Below are 15,636 nucleotides of genomic sequence, written 5' to 3'. Positions count from 1 at the left end.
CAGTAATGGCGTTCTCTAATAATGAAGTGATAGATATGATTAAAATTACGGGGTTTTTACATGTAAGTATACGGGTCTCGCGTAAGACCCTAACCATTCGCGCAAATGTTCGGCGATTGGTTTTCAAACGATTCGGAAAACCCGCTGTATAAACCGTAACTCAAGATGTCAGATTATCGTAACAAAAACCTATAATTTAAACCATGTCGGTAATTTCTTCATTCAGAGCACCGTTATTGATCTCAAAAGAGACAACTCAACACAAACTTCAAAAAATGTTGATATATTTTTATGGCATTTTCCATAAGTGACATCAACAAGTATCGATATTATTATTATTGAAATTATGGCAAATTGGTATTCTCTATGAAAAAAAATACAAAAAAAAAAGAAAGAATAAAAAATAATAAGTAATTTTTCGGCATGAAATGTTAAACGCACGAGAAGTTTTCAAGAGATAGAAAAGTGTCATCAGAAAAAAGTCAATACGATGCAGCCACGCAGTAAAAAGTTATGGTCATTTTTGTACAAAAATAGCGAAGAATTTAACACTTGTAAATTGTGAAAAGACATGAATGGCTCGTGAAAATAATCGCTGTACTAGTGAATAAATGCACAATGGGTTTCATTGAATTCCATTGAAGCATTCTCCGGCTATAATCAAAAACAAATGTTTTTCGAAGACCTTTAACCGTCGATAGCGTCTAAGCAAGACACGTTTTTCAAACAATTTTTGAACCAAATCTATATTGACCTAAATAATCTCAAAATATCATTTTTGACATGCACTTTCGGGACATTCTGTATTGATGGTCATTTATAATTTTTTTCCTGAAATTTCCGTTTTTTTTGCAACGTACTAAACAAAAAGGGTGTAGGAAATACTTTAAAGTTAAAATAAAACCAAACCCGATATCTTCAGGTTACAACATTTATTAATGCAATAATAAATTTTTTTAATATAGTATAAGATATATACTTCCACCATATGATTAAAATACATTAGTGATTAATGTAATCAATATAAAGTAGGACTAAGTAACCACATGTGCAACATGACGTTTAAAAATGATTGCCATATATGACTAAAAAATGACTGCGCCGGCAAACATAAAACATATTAAAAATACATTACAGATTACAGATAGGTAATAAAAGGAAAAACAAGTCCACATTTTGTACACACAGCCAAAGGGAATATTGCAAGAGGAAATCGATTTCGAATGGAAATTAATTATGGTTAGTTGATCACAATACCTCTGCCTAAAATACGCTAAAATTAATGTTTATTTTAATTGAATATACCTATTAAAAATATGCGTAAGTTAATTTAAAAAAATGATATATACATAGTGCTACTTTGAAAGCTATCTATCATTTAGTTCTTCGAAAAGGTAATGATTGTGACGTTAAGTGGCGAAAAAGATATTTTTTAGTTCTCTTTCAGAGTATATCTGCAAATTCAAAATATTTACAAGGGCTATCAATTTTTTCCAAATCATTAAAAAACTGCACTTTCTTTTTCTAACTTTTGAGCTATCACTTGATACTATATAAAGAAAAAAATCTGTTTAAACTCTAAGGAGCGCCACTTCTTTTCTTAGAACACCTATGTTTTTTTTTAATTAGAGTTTTATGTCTAAATCTATAACTGAAAACCTACAAAAACTTTGCTGTGTTATGATAAATTATAAGCATTTTTCGTCAATAATCCGTTAATTGCAAATCATTTTAACACGTTTAAATTATAACATTAAATATTATTCATAGAAAACATTGTGTTATGGCTCATGAAAAGTAAATAAAAATATATAAAAGAAAAATGTTAAAAATAAAAAATAAAAACATAAATCATAACTAAAAGTTTTTGTTTGTCTGTTGCAAAGGTCTATTCGTGAAATTTATAAAGCCTTCCCGAATTAAAGGATAAAAAACTGAACTAACCATAATTATTTAAGCCATTCTTGAATAAAACAGAAAAATGTATGTATAACCAAAAAGTTGAAAAATAGGAAACAATTCACTATAACAAGTTTCTAATAGTAAATATGACAATTAATCATACAAAGTAAAAGGGACAAGATTCTCTTCTTCTATTTTGTCTTGATTTCTATCGACACTATAATATCTGTGTAAAGTTTCTCTGAAGATTTTATGCCCCCTTTTCAATTCAGAGAAGCTTTAACTAACATAAATTCTCAATATTTATGGAATTCAGTTTGACAACCTCCTGTAAAACTTGAATATTATTTTTAATAAAAGACTTTTTTTCTTCAAACAAAAAAATTAAATGTCATTAAAAAACAGTCAAAATGGACCATATGATGTCGTAGAATGATACTCCGACTGGTTGGCATTATTATCATTATTACATTTTTGCTTTAGTCGGTATAAGACGAGGAATTCATTTGAACTAACATATGATGGAGAACTCTAATATATAAAAATGTTATAACAAGTCTTACAAGAAGTTACAAAATGACCAAAATTTAAAAAATCCGGAGGATGACCTCGAATAACAGGGACGATAGTGTATCATTAATTGCGGAGGTGAAAATAGGTTCATTTAGCTCAATTTTCCTATGCGAGAAATCGTTACCTTTTCTCGATAGAAAACTTCAATATTGATTTTAAAAATGCGAGTTTCTTAAATAATTATAAAAACGCATTATACCATTTAGATTAAATTCGATTCACTACTCTGCTACTCGGACGCAAGTCTAGCCAGATGAGTACTGCATTAATAAATACTAAAAAAGTTCCCTGTCTACTAGATGTGTAAACAAATATTTAACTCCGTTGAATTTTGAAATGCAAGGAAAAAACGATTTTGTCATTGTTTTTAAATTATTGCTTCTTGACACATACCAATAACATATTTAAAGGCCAATATTTCTATAACTTTATCTTCCCAATATTTCCCAAATGGGTAAATTGAGATATATTAGCCTTTTTCAACTCAGGAATCAGCGGTACCCATTTATGCATGTTATTCTGGGACATTCTGTATTCGGTCAATAGCATAACTTCAACCGATTTCTGTTTAACAAATGTTTTGGAAACATACGATCTCTAAGGTTTTCATATATATTTTAATAAGCAAAAGTATCTAATTCTTTCGAAAAGATATTTGAACACATCTGAAACAATCGAGGTCGCCAAATAATTTAAATAGCTACAACCATCGACAACCTGGAATGAAGGTTTAGTATCAAAGATATCAAATAGAATGCAAGTTAACGTAAATAGACAATCCTGACATTTGTTAATTTACAAGATAAACGTCAATTAATAAATTTCCAAGTACTGTTCTGAAAGAATCTTATCAGAAAATACTGAGGAACTTATAAGTGGATGAACGAGTTTTATCCCAATGCGTCACCAATAACAACTGTCTGCCATGGAAGAACAAAGAAAGTATTTTACTTTAAAACATCCATGTAAAACATGATTGCGGTCTTAAAATGTTGTATAACTACGCGAAAAAAATAAAAAGCAAGAAAATTATTAATGGCGATAAATTTCATGACATAATGTGACAAAACACCGCACTTCCCACACAACTCTGGTTAGCTATCATAAAACTATCTACGTATAAATAAATTTAAATAATCAATTATAGTGATAATTATTAAGAATAATAATATTTCTATCGACCACTCTTCTACTTAACCAAATTTCTAGTCAAGATGCATTTTCAAACAAATGCTCACGTCAACAATGTAATATCAACTTACAACATTGATATACGAATCACACACAGTATGATTTATAAAGAGATGACATTTCACCAACCCTTTTCTGAGGCGCAAAGCAAAAAGAGGTTTGAAGCGTGATTTGCTGCCAATTCAGATTATACTTCTACGTTAATTAGCCTTCCGTTAGAAAAAAGAATATTGCTATTAATTCATAATCTCCATTCAGATATCGTTAAATCAATATTGCATGCTAAACAGCTTTTTCACTGATGACTTCGAGTTCGCCCTTGACAGTCTGCCTGTTTACACGTATTTGTAAGAATAAATAAAAACTATATACTTCCAATCGATTCATTCTCAATTTGAATTTAACGTTCAGTAATGAAAACAAAAATTGTCTAAGATATAATTAAGTCTTATAGAAAAACTTCGCCAGTTTGGCGTCCCTGATTTTTTTTATCTGCGGACCGCGTTCCTTTCAATCCTAAGGAATTCAAGTTCGTGATAATAAGTGATCTTATGAACTTCTCTTCAGTAGTCCGCATCACAACCAGTTAAAGTCTAATGCTGAAAAAACAGTTGAAAATTTAAAATGCTTGACAAAAGAAACTTACCCTAAAGATATTCTAAGTGAAATAATTCTTGAATATAACAATTCCATATTGTCTTCAGTTGATTTGCCTCCATCATAAATGTCTTTGAATTGACTTACCAAAACAAAAGTCCCTATGTCATCTCATGTATTTGTTGTAAAATGCAGAACAAATTTGTTCAGCATATTATGTATATATATAAATAACAATAACTGGTGAGTACGAAAAAAAATCGTAGCATGCGGTAAACCGTAAACGTAGGACATCAACTAAACAATTTTTATATTTCTGCAAATCTATGTGCATATATAAATATCTATTATGCAATTTATTCAAATTATATTAGATAATCTGCGATTTAGTCATTCTGCAACGAAAGGACAGATTTTACTGTTTTAACTGAAGTTAATGCTAAGGTGGAAATCAAAATATACGAAGTGTCATTTTAAAAACACAGAACGGTAAACTTATGGAATATATTCGATATAATATCAGGCAATTAGTTATAAGACGATCGCCACAATTCATCAATTTTGATGAATCGTATGATATACATTCACCTAGGCTATAATTACTGTTACATGCCGTACAAAACGCAGTATGTATTAAGCAAAAACTGTGCATTCGTAATAAAAAAAAAATTATTATTAGATAGCGTTGGCCCTCTTCGCTTGTAAATCTTCTATAATATTAAATGCGTCATTTCAATAAACGAACGCCCACCATTTTATTCCATTTTACTGAATTTTATCGATCACGGTTAGTATAATGTTGTTTCGTTGATGTGTTTGGTACTAAAACATTATTTTTTCACTTTAATTTATTGCTTGATTTTTGGTTGTTCGATTTTTCTTAAGAGATTTCATGAATTTTTGCAAATTTTAACCATTTTCAAACATTAAATTTTGTGCCAGTGTCTTTTAAGGGCAAACATAGTGAAAGTAAAATACCAAAGCAATTAAATGGCCAGTGTAAGGAGCTTGCAGTTTATTCATTGATAAACTAACCAGATTTTTTCTAACAACTGCCATTTTTGAAATATGATATAACCTTTTTTCTATGAAAAGCATAGTAAGTTAGTTGATTACTTTAAAAAGGTATTTTTTCAAGGTTTAAAATAATACCAATAAATAGACAGTTCTTCTTCAAGATGGTGGAATTATTGTCTTTTTTTAGTCCGATATTAGAAATTTAAGATAGTTGGCCATGAAATCGTTCATATTGATTTAGTATTTATTTGATACTGATAGTTCGCATCATCCAAGTACAAATTTAGAAACATCGCATGTTAGTTCCTATCAGTTATCGTTTTCAAGTACCTTCACAAAAGGCAGGTTGTAAATTTTTTGCATGTTTTCGTACCGATATTACTTCGTACGTGATTCACTCGAATGTTAGCGCGATGATGAACGAGACGTTTGTAATGCGCGCTGCACTACAAATCCGGATAATCAGGTTTTGTTTTATCCTAAAGACTCGTGAGCTACGCCGAAGGTTATCCATGACTTAGTAAAAGAAAGTGGACGACGTTCAACTGTCATTTTGTGAGTGAAAGTAGATGTTGCTGACGTCATTGTGACTTACACTTTAGGTGTGCAGGGGTGAGTTCTGATTGTTGTTTCTTGCTGTTTACAGTTAAGTTTTGTCAAGTCAATGAAAACGCCATAATTAGAATTTTAGTTAAAAGTCGAAATTATTTGCTCTTTTAGAAGGCACTTATGACCATCTTTGACATGGCCGAAGAAAGATATCGTAACTTAAACCGTTTCAAACTTTTTTGTGTTTCAGGTCCCAATCGTGTACGCGTCTTTCGATAGAAATTAGTTAGGAACTCTAACCGTTTTAAAGATTTTTATTAGGAATTAATATTAGATTGTTTCTCAGGAATTAATATCGATTTTTTTTTCAGGAACTAACACTGAATTTTTTTTGTTTTTCGGATTTAAACTGTGAACACCTCTGCGTCAATTGCAAATTAATTGAAAATTCGAACGAAGAGAAAAAAATGAAAATCGTTCGTACAGGGAAAAAAAATACAAACTCTTTAATGTGCAAACCACACGCCATTTTTTCTATTTGCAAGCATTAAAACAGATCCCGCTCAAGTCAAAACACGCTAATGTAATAATTCTAGTACGAAATTTAGTGAAAATCGATAAAAGTGTTTAGCACTTATTTCTAAAAAACGACATTGGTTTTGTACCAAACATATTCCATAATTTCGCCGCTAACCGCATATGGTTTAGTTGTAACTTTCTTCAAACATCTCTAACCAATAATTTGTTAATCATACGAGTTATGTTGTTTATATTTTAGTTTTTTAAGTTGAAGTTAAAAATTAATTTGAAATTGAAAACGAATAATGTCTCTAAATAAAAGCATATTTTAATTGCAATTAAAACAGATTTTTTTGTGAAAAGAGCTGATATTCTACTTTTATTACAAAATAAACATGATATCATTATGTTGGCACAAAATTTCACACCATTGCAATTTTACGTGCAATTTCTTTCTGTGTTTTTGCGTTTTAAATTAAAACTTATATTTACGCTTATTACCAAATCAGACACAATTTTTGTTTGGAAAAATGATATGCGCTGCATCTTTGACGGACCGCATTGATGAAATACGTCGTATCACCAAAATCTATTATCCCACATTCTATTTCAAAAAGAAATGTTTTATTTGCAATTTATGCTGTGCTTTCCTATTTTGACATAGTTTATTTTAGTTAAATAATATAGAGGAAAGTCACAAAACCTGAGACTTTCTATATTTCCTTATTTTCGAATCGATGACTTGAAGACAACTGAAAGATCTCGAACCGCCGATTCGACTTCTTTAAGCGATTAATTTATCAGGTTAAAGCCTTTAATTTAATTAAACTAATAATAAAACATAAATATCCAAAATGCCGGCAAACACGCTGATCCAAAACTCTGTTTACGCACGCCTCAATGTCCCATAAAACTGGAATAACGTCGTGCCGAATTCATTAAAATTGAAATTGGCCGGTTGGTGCTTATTATGAATAAGAATGCCCAACCACCATTAGTTAAAAATTCATTCACAAATAAATGGGATCCAGAACTAAAATAAGCGTCCTTTCTGCTAACTCACAGATACTGTCATCACTTATTCGTTAAGGTTCATTTACAAAAGGTTTTTTGCGTCATCAAGGCGGTTAGATATTGTAAAAGTAGACGGTCAAGTGCTTTTGTCACGGTGTAATTGTAGTTCGAAAGGTTATGCACGACGAAGTGTGCCAAATCTTTGGAACCTTGAACATAGAAAAACGTTGATTCAACACTTGAAATCCGTACTCCAACCTGACCCATCCGAACTGCAACGCAACAATGTAGTCTTATATTTTCAATATCGTAAAAATAGGACTTTAGATTGACAAAATTACCAACCACTACAAATTGCCCAAAAATAAGCTCTTTTTCTCATCTACCGACTGTGTTCTATAACAGAAGTGGTCAATGTGTCGAACACCTAAATATTTCTTTATAAACATTTTTTTTGTAAATACCATTTATAATAACTCTAAAAAATAGACTGATTCCTCATATGATCAGATCTTCAATGCGCAATGCAGATTTCGAGGTCCTAGCGCTGATGTAAACTGCTCGTATAAGTCACTCGAATTATATTATTAAATACTTCAAATAGATTTGAATTCAATAAACCTCAGATAAGTCAATCAGTCAATTACTTGAACATGAAAAATTTAATTAAACAGCTACCCATACCCAAAAAAAGTTTTGGTAAGGCATTTGCTGACGCATTTGGGGCTCTAAAGCTCAAGATGTAAAAAGCGTATACTCGCTCATTAAAACAAATGCGTCTGTTACCTGGAAGAAAGGCATTACTTAGGAGAGTCCTCTTCACTCCACTCCTCCAGCTCTTCTTGAAGTCGCAGCTCTAGTTCACGCATGTCGTTGGCGATATCTTGCTCGAACATGGCATCGTCTGTCGACTTAGCTGGCAGGTTTCCGTTATAACTTCGGCTGCCTTGAGTGAGAGAGTGGACTATTTTGTTCTAAATATAGCAAAAATGAAATCATTTAAATATGTTTCCACCATTCTCAACTAATAAGCTTTTATTTAAATCCAGAAATTATTACGTCAGCTGGGCACATGTTCTTTAAGGCAACAAATCTAAATGCGACAATTAAAGAGTTTTGAAAACCTTTAAATAATCTAGAAAAAAAATAAAAAGCTGCTTACCAAACACGCCTCCTTCTGCCGTTCCTGAATGCCCTGCTCAATCACATGAAGCTGCTGCGCAAGTCGCTCGCTCTCACTTAAGGACGTAACCCCTTGCGATGCTAGTTTTAAATTGTTCAACTGCTTTTCCAAATTGCGTAGCTGGTGCTGGACTCGTTGTGATTCGGCGAGAAGCTCCTTAGTCGATGTGTCTTGAAGACGAGAGTGCAGAATATACTGGGGTGATCCTAAAAATAATAAAACTTTGTATAAAATGATCATTTTTATTAATATGTACCATAATATATATCAACCATTAAAACTTCAAACAGCTTTTATTGAACGAACGTTAGATTTGCTTTTTTGTAGTATGACAACTGTAAATTAGTCGCTTTCTGCTGACCATATGCCATTGCCAATTTCAATAGTTTTGGATTTATAGATATACATTTCTTTATACTCATTAAGTTGAGAATCACAACCTTTTTTAGGAATATTTAAAGCTCGATTCGCCACTGTTTTCTACTATTATATAATTAGAATTAATATGATTTAATAATTATATTTAAGGTGGATTTATATAGTGCATAAGATAAAATAAGAAATAAGTGAAGAAATGAAGAAGTGAAATAAGAGATGAATTGTACTACTTATTTTAGTCAATTTTGAACTTCTTACCAACACTTCTGTTACCGCAAATTGTTCCTAATCCATAATAAAAATATCATTAGGAATATGTAATCCAAAAATTTATAAATTCAAATATCAAAAGAATGATTTTATTCTTATCTTAGTCGGTCTACGTAAATGTCCAACAAATTGTTATTTGTTATTTCATTCTTATCTCATTTCTTATTTTATTTTATTTGCTATGTAAACCTACCTTTAAACATACCGTAAGTAACATAACCTTCATTAACACCTGGGCTAGGAGGTACCACAATAGTGTGGCCTGACGGGATTGCATTTTGATGATAGTGGTTGTTGTTGTTAATAAACCAGGATGCCACTGGACTTCCGGATGATAATGGCCTCCTCGCCTAAGAAGAAAAAATTATATTCTAAAAGTCACTACGACGTTACTTAAGAAAGAATTTCAATAATAGTCAGTTTACCTGATTACTCCCTAGAATAAATAAATTAGGGATTAAAACGCTTTTATGTATGGTACGTTGTATGTCTTTCAAGCAAAACTGGATAAATAACTTGATGCATTTTTTTAGTATGATGTGGGTATCGCTCACTAGGAATAAAATATTTTTTCTATCCCTCTTCCCATTCAGGTAGACCGTGTCGGTTTTTTCGGGGGTTAATATCAATTGTGTATTTTTGAATTGTACCTTTTTTTACCTTTTTTTTACTGAGATGTCCCATGGTGATCAACACAAACTTATTACTTTTTAAAGAGGGAAGTATACTTTCAATTCTGCCAATGACGATATCGATAATTCTCATGTTATAATGAATCTAAGTACAGAAATAATGAAAACAAAATAAAAAAATCGCAAGTGAATAAAAAATGTTAAATTACTCACCAGATTTGAAGATAAATTGCCTTCTCTGTAAGGGGCGGACATCTGAACGGACTGACTAAGACCGTTGCCATCTTTGGGCATTCTAGATATTGGACCAAATTTACTAATGGCGGGTCCTTCATAAGGGACGTAATCGTCGTCTGCTGCTAAGATTGAATCCGATCGTACAAATGTTGGTCCTAAATAATAAAATTCAACCTCAACAAAGAAAAAGAAATAAGAACAGACTTTTAAATTGACGGGTATTATTAACAAACTAAGTGTGATGAAAACAAAAGTTGTTTACCTGAATTAATTTGTCCGATCAAGAAATTATATGGTGAGGATGGACTATCCAAATCATGCTGGGACTCCTGCTTTGCCAAAGTTGAAGCGTTATTCGAAATCTCTGTAGCTGCATTTTTGCCCACTACTTTCTCCAACTGAACCAAAACCTCTTTTCGCAACTGTTGCAATTCAGCTAAAGTTTTCATTTGGTTTCGTGGCGGCTTCGAGGGCGGATAGGCCTGATGCTTCATAACCTGAATAATTATAACAATGAGCTGTATAGGTGAGATGACAAAACTACACATTAAAAATTCATTTTTTCTCGAAATCAAATAAAATTGATAACAGAAAATTTAATAAACGTATTTTAGTAAGAGTAACATTCCCCACAACTTTTGTATCTACACTGTTTACGACTAGATCGACTTAAACAAATCGATAAAATTTGATTGTTTAAATAACTAATAAGTATTTTTTTATGAAAATTATGTATCCCCCATAAATATTAACACCTCCAGATTTCATTAAAATATTTCAATCGATTTTGAAATTGTTCAGTTAAAAATACTTTTATTTTTTGCATTTCTTGGTTTGACAGATAATTGACTATCTTAATTTTGTGGCGAAACTATGAATGTTTGTTTTCATAAAATTTTTTGTTTATAATATAATAAGTGCATGTAGAATTTGCGCCCGAAATTATGCATTATAATAAATATTTGACAAAAAGCGCTTAATCCAAAAGAGAGGATATTCATGGTAACATTCTTATGTAACAATTAAATTTGACTCACCATATGATCCCAACCTCTCCTTCCGTTATCAACTCCCGGTACAGGATTCACTGTCACACTCTGAAATTCCTGCTGTTGAGTTACTGGATACACCGCCTGTGTGCCATTAGATAAAACCACATTGTGCGCAGTCGTCGGCATAATCTCTTGCGCAGCGTAGGGTGTCGGCACTTGAGGGTACATAGGTTGGGCGAATTGCGCGTGAGAAGGTGGATAATTAGGATTAAAAGGCAGGTCGTAACTCATCCTTGGAATGGTTATGGGTATAGGTTGCATGGGGATTGGGCTGACTGTATTATTAGGTACCGAGTAATATTCCTCGGGTTGTGGGAAAATCTTTTCGATCGGCGATTGGCACTCGATGCGATGTTCTTTGCTTCGGTTGTTGTTTTTGCGGTTTTTGGCTCGATACCTGATGAAATTAAAGAGTGTATCTATATATTTTCACTGCTTCTGGTGAGTTTTTTTATTAAAGGTGTTGAAATTGACTAGGAATTTGTAAAAACACCTTGAAGTCGTTTTGGGTTGATCTAGTATTGACGCGCAGTTTTACTGTTACTTATAACACAACACAACAGAACCTTACTTTTCCAATTCTTCATTCGAGTGGGCAAAAGTACAATTCGTTCCTCTAGGACAACTACCCCTGAGCGTCAAATCTCGACACATGCTGATTTTATACTTCGCATGCTGAGAATGAGACGTATCTTGCACTCTTCGGCTTCCATGCTGCTGGATAAATTCCACCAATCCAGCCACGACTTGTTTCACAGCTTCAAGGCAATCGGTGCATTCTTTCCAATCGGGCGACGAAGATTCTATGTGAAATATTACAGGTAAGCATAACCACTAAATTATCCCAACCTATTGGGCGTTATTATTATTTTACACTGCACATACATGTTGTCTCACCTGGACTGGGATCGATGGCAGCCAAAAGTTCCAATGGATTCCTCAAAACCGACAATTTCCCAGGATCGCCGGTTCTTTGCAAAGCAATCACTAGCTCCTGTACGCTTTGTGCGAACGATTGTGGTGTTTGTAACTTGTCTATAATGCTTTGCATATGCGATTTGTGAGCTGTGTCGCCATAAAGCAGAGCCGACCATTGGTCGGGGGCTATCCTTAACCCAGCCTCAGTGGCAATTTGAACTATCTGCGCATCATGTTCGCGGCGTAGTGCGTCATAAGTTCTGAACTCCTCCTTGAGTTGCATTAGTGAAGAATCACCTTCGCGTTTAGAGACCTAGTCAAAGACGTTTAAAGGTTTAAAAATACGTTTGCGCGAAGAAATTACGAATTGTTTTCGTGGCAAAACAAGATTTATGTACCTTAAAACAGGAAGCTCTGTACAACAGCTGTACAACGTGGCCTATACTGGTTTTCGAAGCTTGAGGAAAGTGGGGTTCCAATCTCTGAACAACAAACATAACTAAAACCTTCCTAGATAATGCAGATCCATCTTCAAGCGCCAATAACACAAGTTTAAGTACTTCCTCCTGCATTGCTAAAAATAGATAACAAAAGGTTTATACTTTAATGTCGAAAATAACATAAATATTTTAAACTTGTGGTTACAAAGAGAAAAAAATCACATTAGTTTCACTAAAAATTCTGTCATGATTATATGAGAATCAAACTAAGAAAAATAAGTTGTACTAATTTTTTTCTGTTACTACTTTTCATTTACTTTGCAAATTGTAGAATAAAAATGAAAATCTGTCAATACAGCATTTTCAAAATAAAAATCGAACTAACGGTTATGTAAAAAAAGTTAATAAGAAAATCTATTAGTTTTATGTCTGAATACACTATAAAGCCAAAAAAAACATACATATATATTGCATGCCACAAAGTTTAACCACATATTCACGCTTGTTCCCAAACCAAAAACGTGAAAGAAATAATTAAACATTGTCCTTTTTAAATCCCATCAGCATTAATTATTCCTCCTCTAACAAACGCTAAGTTTCAAAAAATTGTCAATTTGGCGTCCACTACATGATGCAGTAGTGTCACAACACCCATAGAACTTCATATGAAATGAAGTCACATTGCAGAATGTGAGATATTGGTTTTCCAATGTAATATAAAAGTTTCATAAGAACTACCAATTGTATGTAAATTTCACACTATACTAATATTCCACTAATCACATTTTATAGATAAAATTAACAAAAGAATTGATAATGAAAATAAAGACTTAAAATAAACAATGAAGACTTGTCTATTCCTGTTTATACTTATGTATATTAATGATGATGCAAAAATGCTCAAAAACAATTAGCATATGAAAGGTTAAAGTACCTTCAACCACCATATCTACTATTTCCTAAATAAATTTTATGGTTTTTACCATTTGCAAAAAAGCATGTAAACCAATTTTATCATTGGTAAGAAAATACATTAAAACTTGAATAATCTCTTTGAAAAAATGAAAGTCATTGAATATTATCTTAACATAAATAGGTACTGATAGGAAGGGTACCTGACTTAGGAACAGGGTGATCTTGATTTAGAGAACAAATTGATACTATTTTACTATGAAGTATCAAATTTTGTGCTTTTAGAAACTGCAGGATCGTATTTATTTGCTTTTAACAGATAAATAAACTCGTTTGGTGACTTATTAGATTTGTTAATAGATATAAATAAACTTTACAAAATTAAAAATAGTAAAATCTCATTCTCTGGAAGTGTCTTAACTCTAGATCTGCAGATAGATAATTTTTAAATATGTTTACACTCAAATCCATTATGTCTTTGCCTCTATGTCATTAACACCTCAGGATTAGCATTCAGAAAATACAATCAATTGGTATTTCAATGTTGGACAAAATACCTTTTAGTATTTAATTTTTTTTATGACTCGAAGTTTTAAAGTATTTGGAACACATTTAACTTATATTACTGTATATAAACATAATAATTAATATAGTGTTGACAATGCTGGTTTATGAAAAATAAAAATGTGATCTTAGACATACAAAGCTCAGTACATACTTTCCTTGTAGTCATTTTTATTCCTTAAAATCTTATACCTGAGACATGTCTAAAACCTGAGAGTATATTAATTAATACTGAAAAATGGCAAAAAAACATTAAGAAAATGTGCTGATGAGGTCCAATATAGATGCACATGCACAAACACTCATTGATACATCATATGTTACTTGATTTATGAAACTTCCAAATAATGTATTAAGGTTACAAAATCATTGGTACCTGGCCCCAAAAATTGGCATCCTCTAGCACGTACAGCTGCCCACAAGTTTGCAGACAATTGTTGAGGATTCTGATGCTGCAGTATTAATTCTGTAACTGTTCGTTCGCCAAGAGACCGAGCAGCTCTCATGGCTCGAGTCCTCCCTTCATCTTCTACCAGCTGACAGTTAATCAAAGTGACTAGTTTACGTTGCATTGGTCTTGACAATATACTACCACTTCCATTTGAATGGGGCTTCAAATACAAGGCAAGCTCTTCTACATATTGTTTACATTTTAAATAGTCATTATGGCAGTTCCTGGGTACAATTGTGCTGTCAAGGATTTCTTCTTTGATCTCTGTTTTCACAGTTGGCCCAACCAGTTGCAACAAGGCGGTATTTACTGGTAAGTGTTCTATGTCTACATTGATTAGGGTCTGGTCGAAAGGACATTGTTTGCGGTGCAAGTTGCACAAGCAACCCTTGCATATTGTGTGTCCACATCCTAAGCTTATGGGGCTGCGTAGCTTGTCATCAAAAAGATTGCAACACACCTGGCAAGATAAATATTCTGTCCACTGCGGCGCCTGTATTGGCATCTTAAAAAGAACATCCATGTCACTTTTATAATAAATAAATAAAGTTTAATCAAGTAGATGCCAATGTGGCAAATGTTTATTTAGACTTTGGTGTAAATTAAAGGCAGGGGCCCTACCCGGGTTACAAAATACATTAGCTAACGATATCATTTGTTTAACACTTGGAATAACACAAATACTAGAGCTTGTACTTACTTTTAAAGTCTTAATAAATAAATTCACATTATGACTAATGAGGCAATATTTTTGTTGTGAAATACTTTTTCTGGAATTTCATATCACGTCATGCAGTGACGTCATAAAAGACGAATTGACATTTAGTCACGTCATAGCCATATGTTAAATGTCATATTTAGGAAAATAGAAGGAAAGACTCACGAAGTGGCAACACAGCATGAATAGTGGGACCAATAAAAGAGAAATATGAGTATCATGTAGAAGTGAAACATAAGCTTGATCGTTTCGAAACGCCTCAAAGACCCGATTCTGCCTCATAGGTTTGGGGGCGCGTTCACAATTTATAAAGGCAATTTTAGTTCCTAAATTTAATTTTATACCTAAAAAATCACAATAATTCATCTGGTTGTAAAATTCTCTCATAAGGTCTTCTGGTATTGAGCCCAATATTTGCGATACAAAACTTTTTCCAAGTCTGAATCTACCTAATGTATATCTACAGAACTCACTCTAGAATACCAATAGTAATACTAAAAATATTTGTTGATGTATTAA

At 32.4% G+C, this 15,636-nt stretch overlaps 1 protein-coding gene across 8 annotated transcripts in view; it reads right to left on the bottom strand.

Moving 5' to 3' along the window:
- The window catches only part of roq (roquin), a 152,038-nt gene extending 136,839 nt beyond the window's left edge, over positions 1-15,199 (bottom strand). For 4 of the 8 annotated variants that reach the window (XR_010733347.1, XR_010733346.1, XM_066296054.1 and 1 more), the window contains exons 1-10: positions 14,325-15,007; positions 12,431-12,606; positions 12,012-12,345; positions 11,686-11,917; positions 11,100-11,511; positions 10,325-10,559; positions 10,039-10,217; positions 9,387-9,543; positions 8,525-8,751; positions 8,149-8,336 (exon numbers count right to left, since the gene is read on the bottom strand). Coding sequence is in view for 6 of the 8 variants with exons in the window: in XM_066296054.1 (XP_066152151.1) it covers positions 8,163-8,336; positions 8,525-8,751; positions 9,387-9,543; positions 10,039-10,217; positions 10,325-10,559; positions 11,100-11,511; positions 11,686-11,917; positions 12,012-12,345; positions 12,431-12,606; positions 14,325-14,922 (2,724 nt within the window). In the remaining 2 variants the exon portion in view is untranslated. The other 4 variants (XM_066296057.1, XM_066296052.1, XM_066296053.1 and 1 more) reach the window with 4 other exon arrangements.
- Between the last annotated feature and the right edge of the window lie 437 nt (positions 15,200-15,636).

This window comes from Euwallacea fornicatus, chromosome 24 (genome assembly GCF_040115645.1).
Source record: "Euwallacea fornicatus isolate EFF26 chromosome 24, ASM4011564v1, whole genome shotgun sequence".
Lineage (NCBI taxonomy): Eukaryota > Metazoa > Arthropoda > Insecta > Coleoptera > Curculionidae > Euwallacea > Euwallacea fornicatus.
Note: the sequence above shows the minus strand (reverse complement) of the source record. Positions and strands in the feature narration are given on the sequence as shown.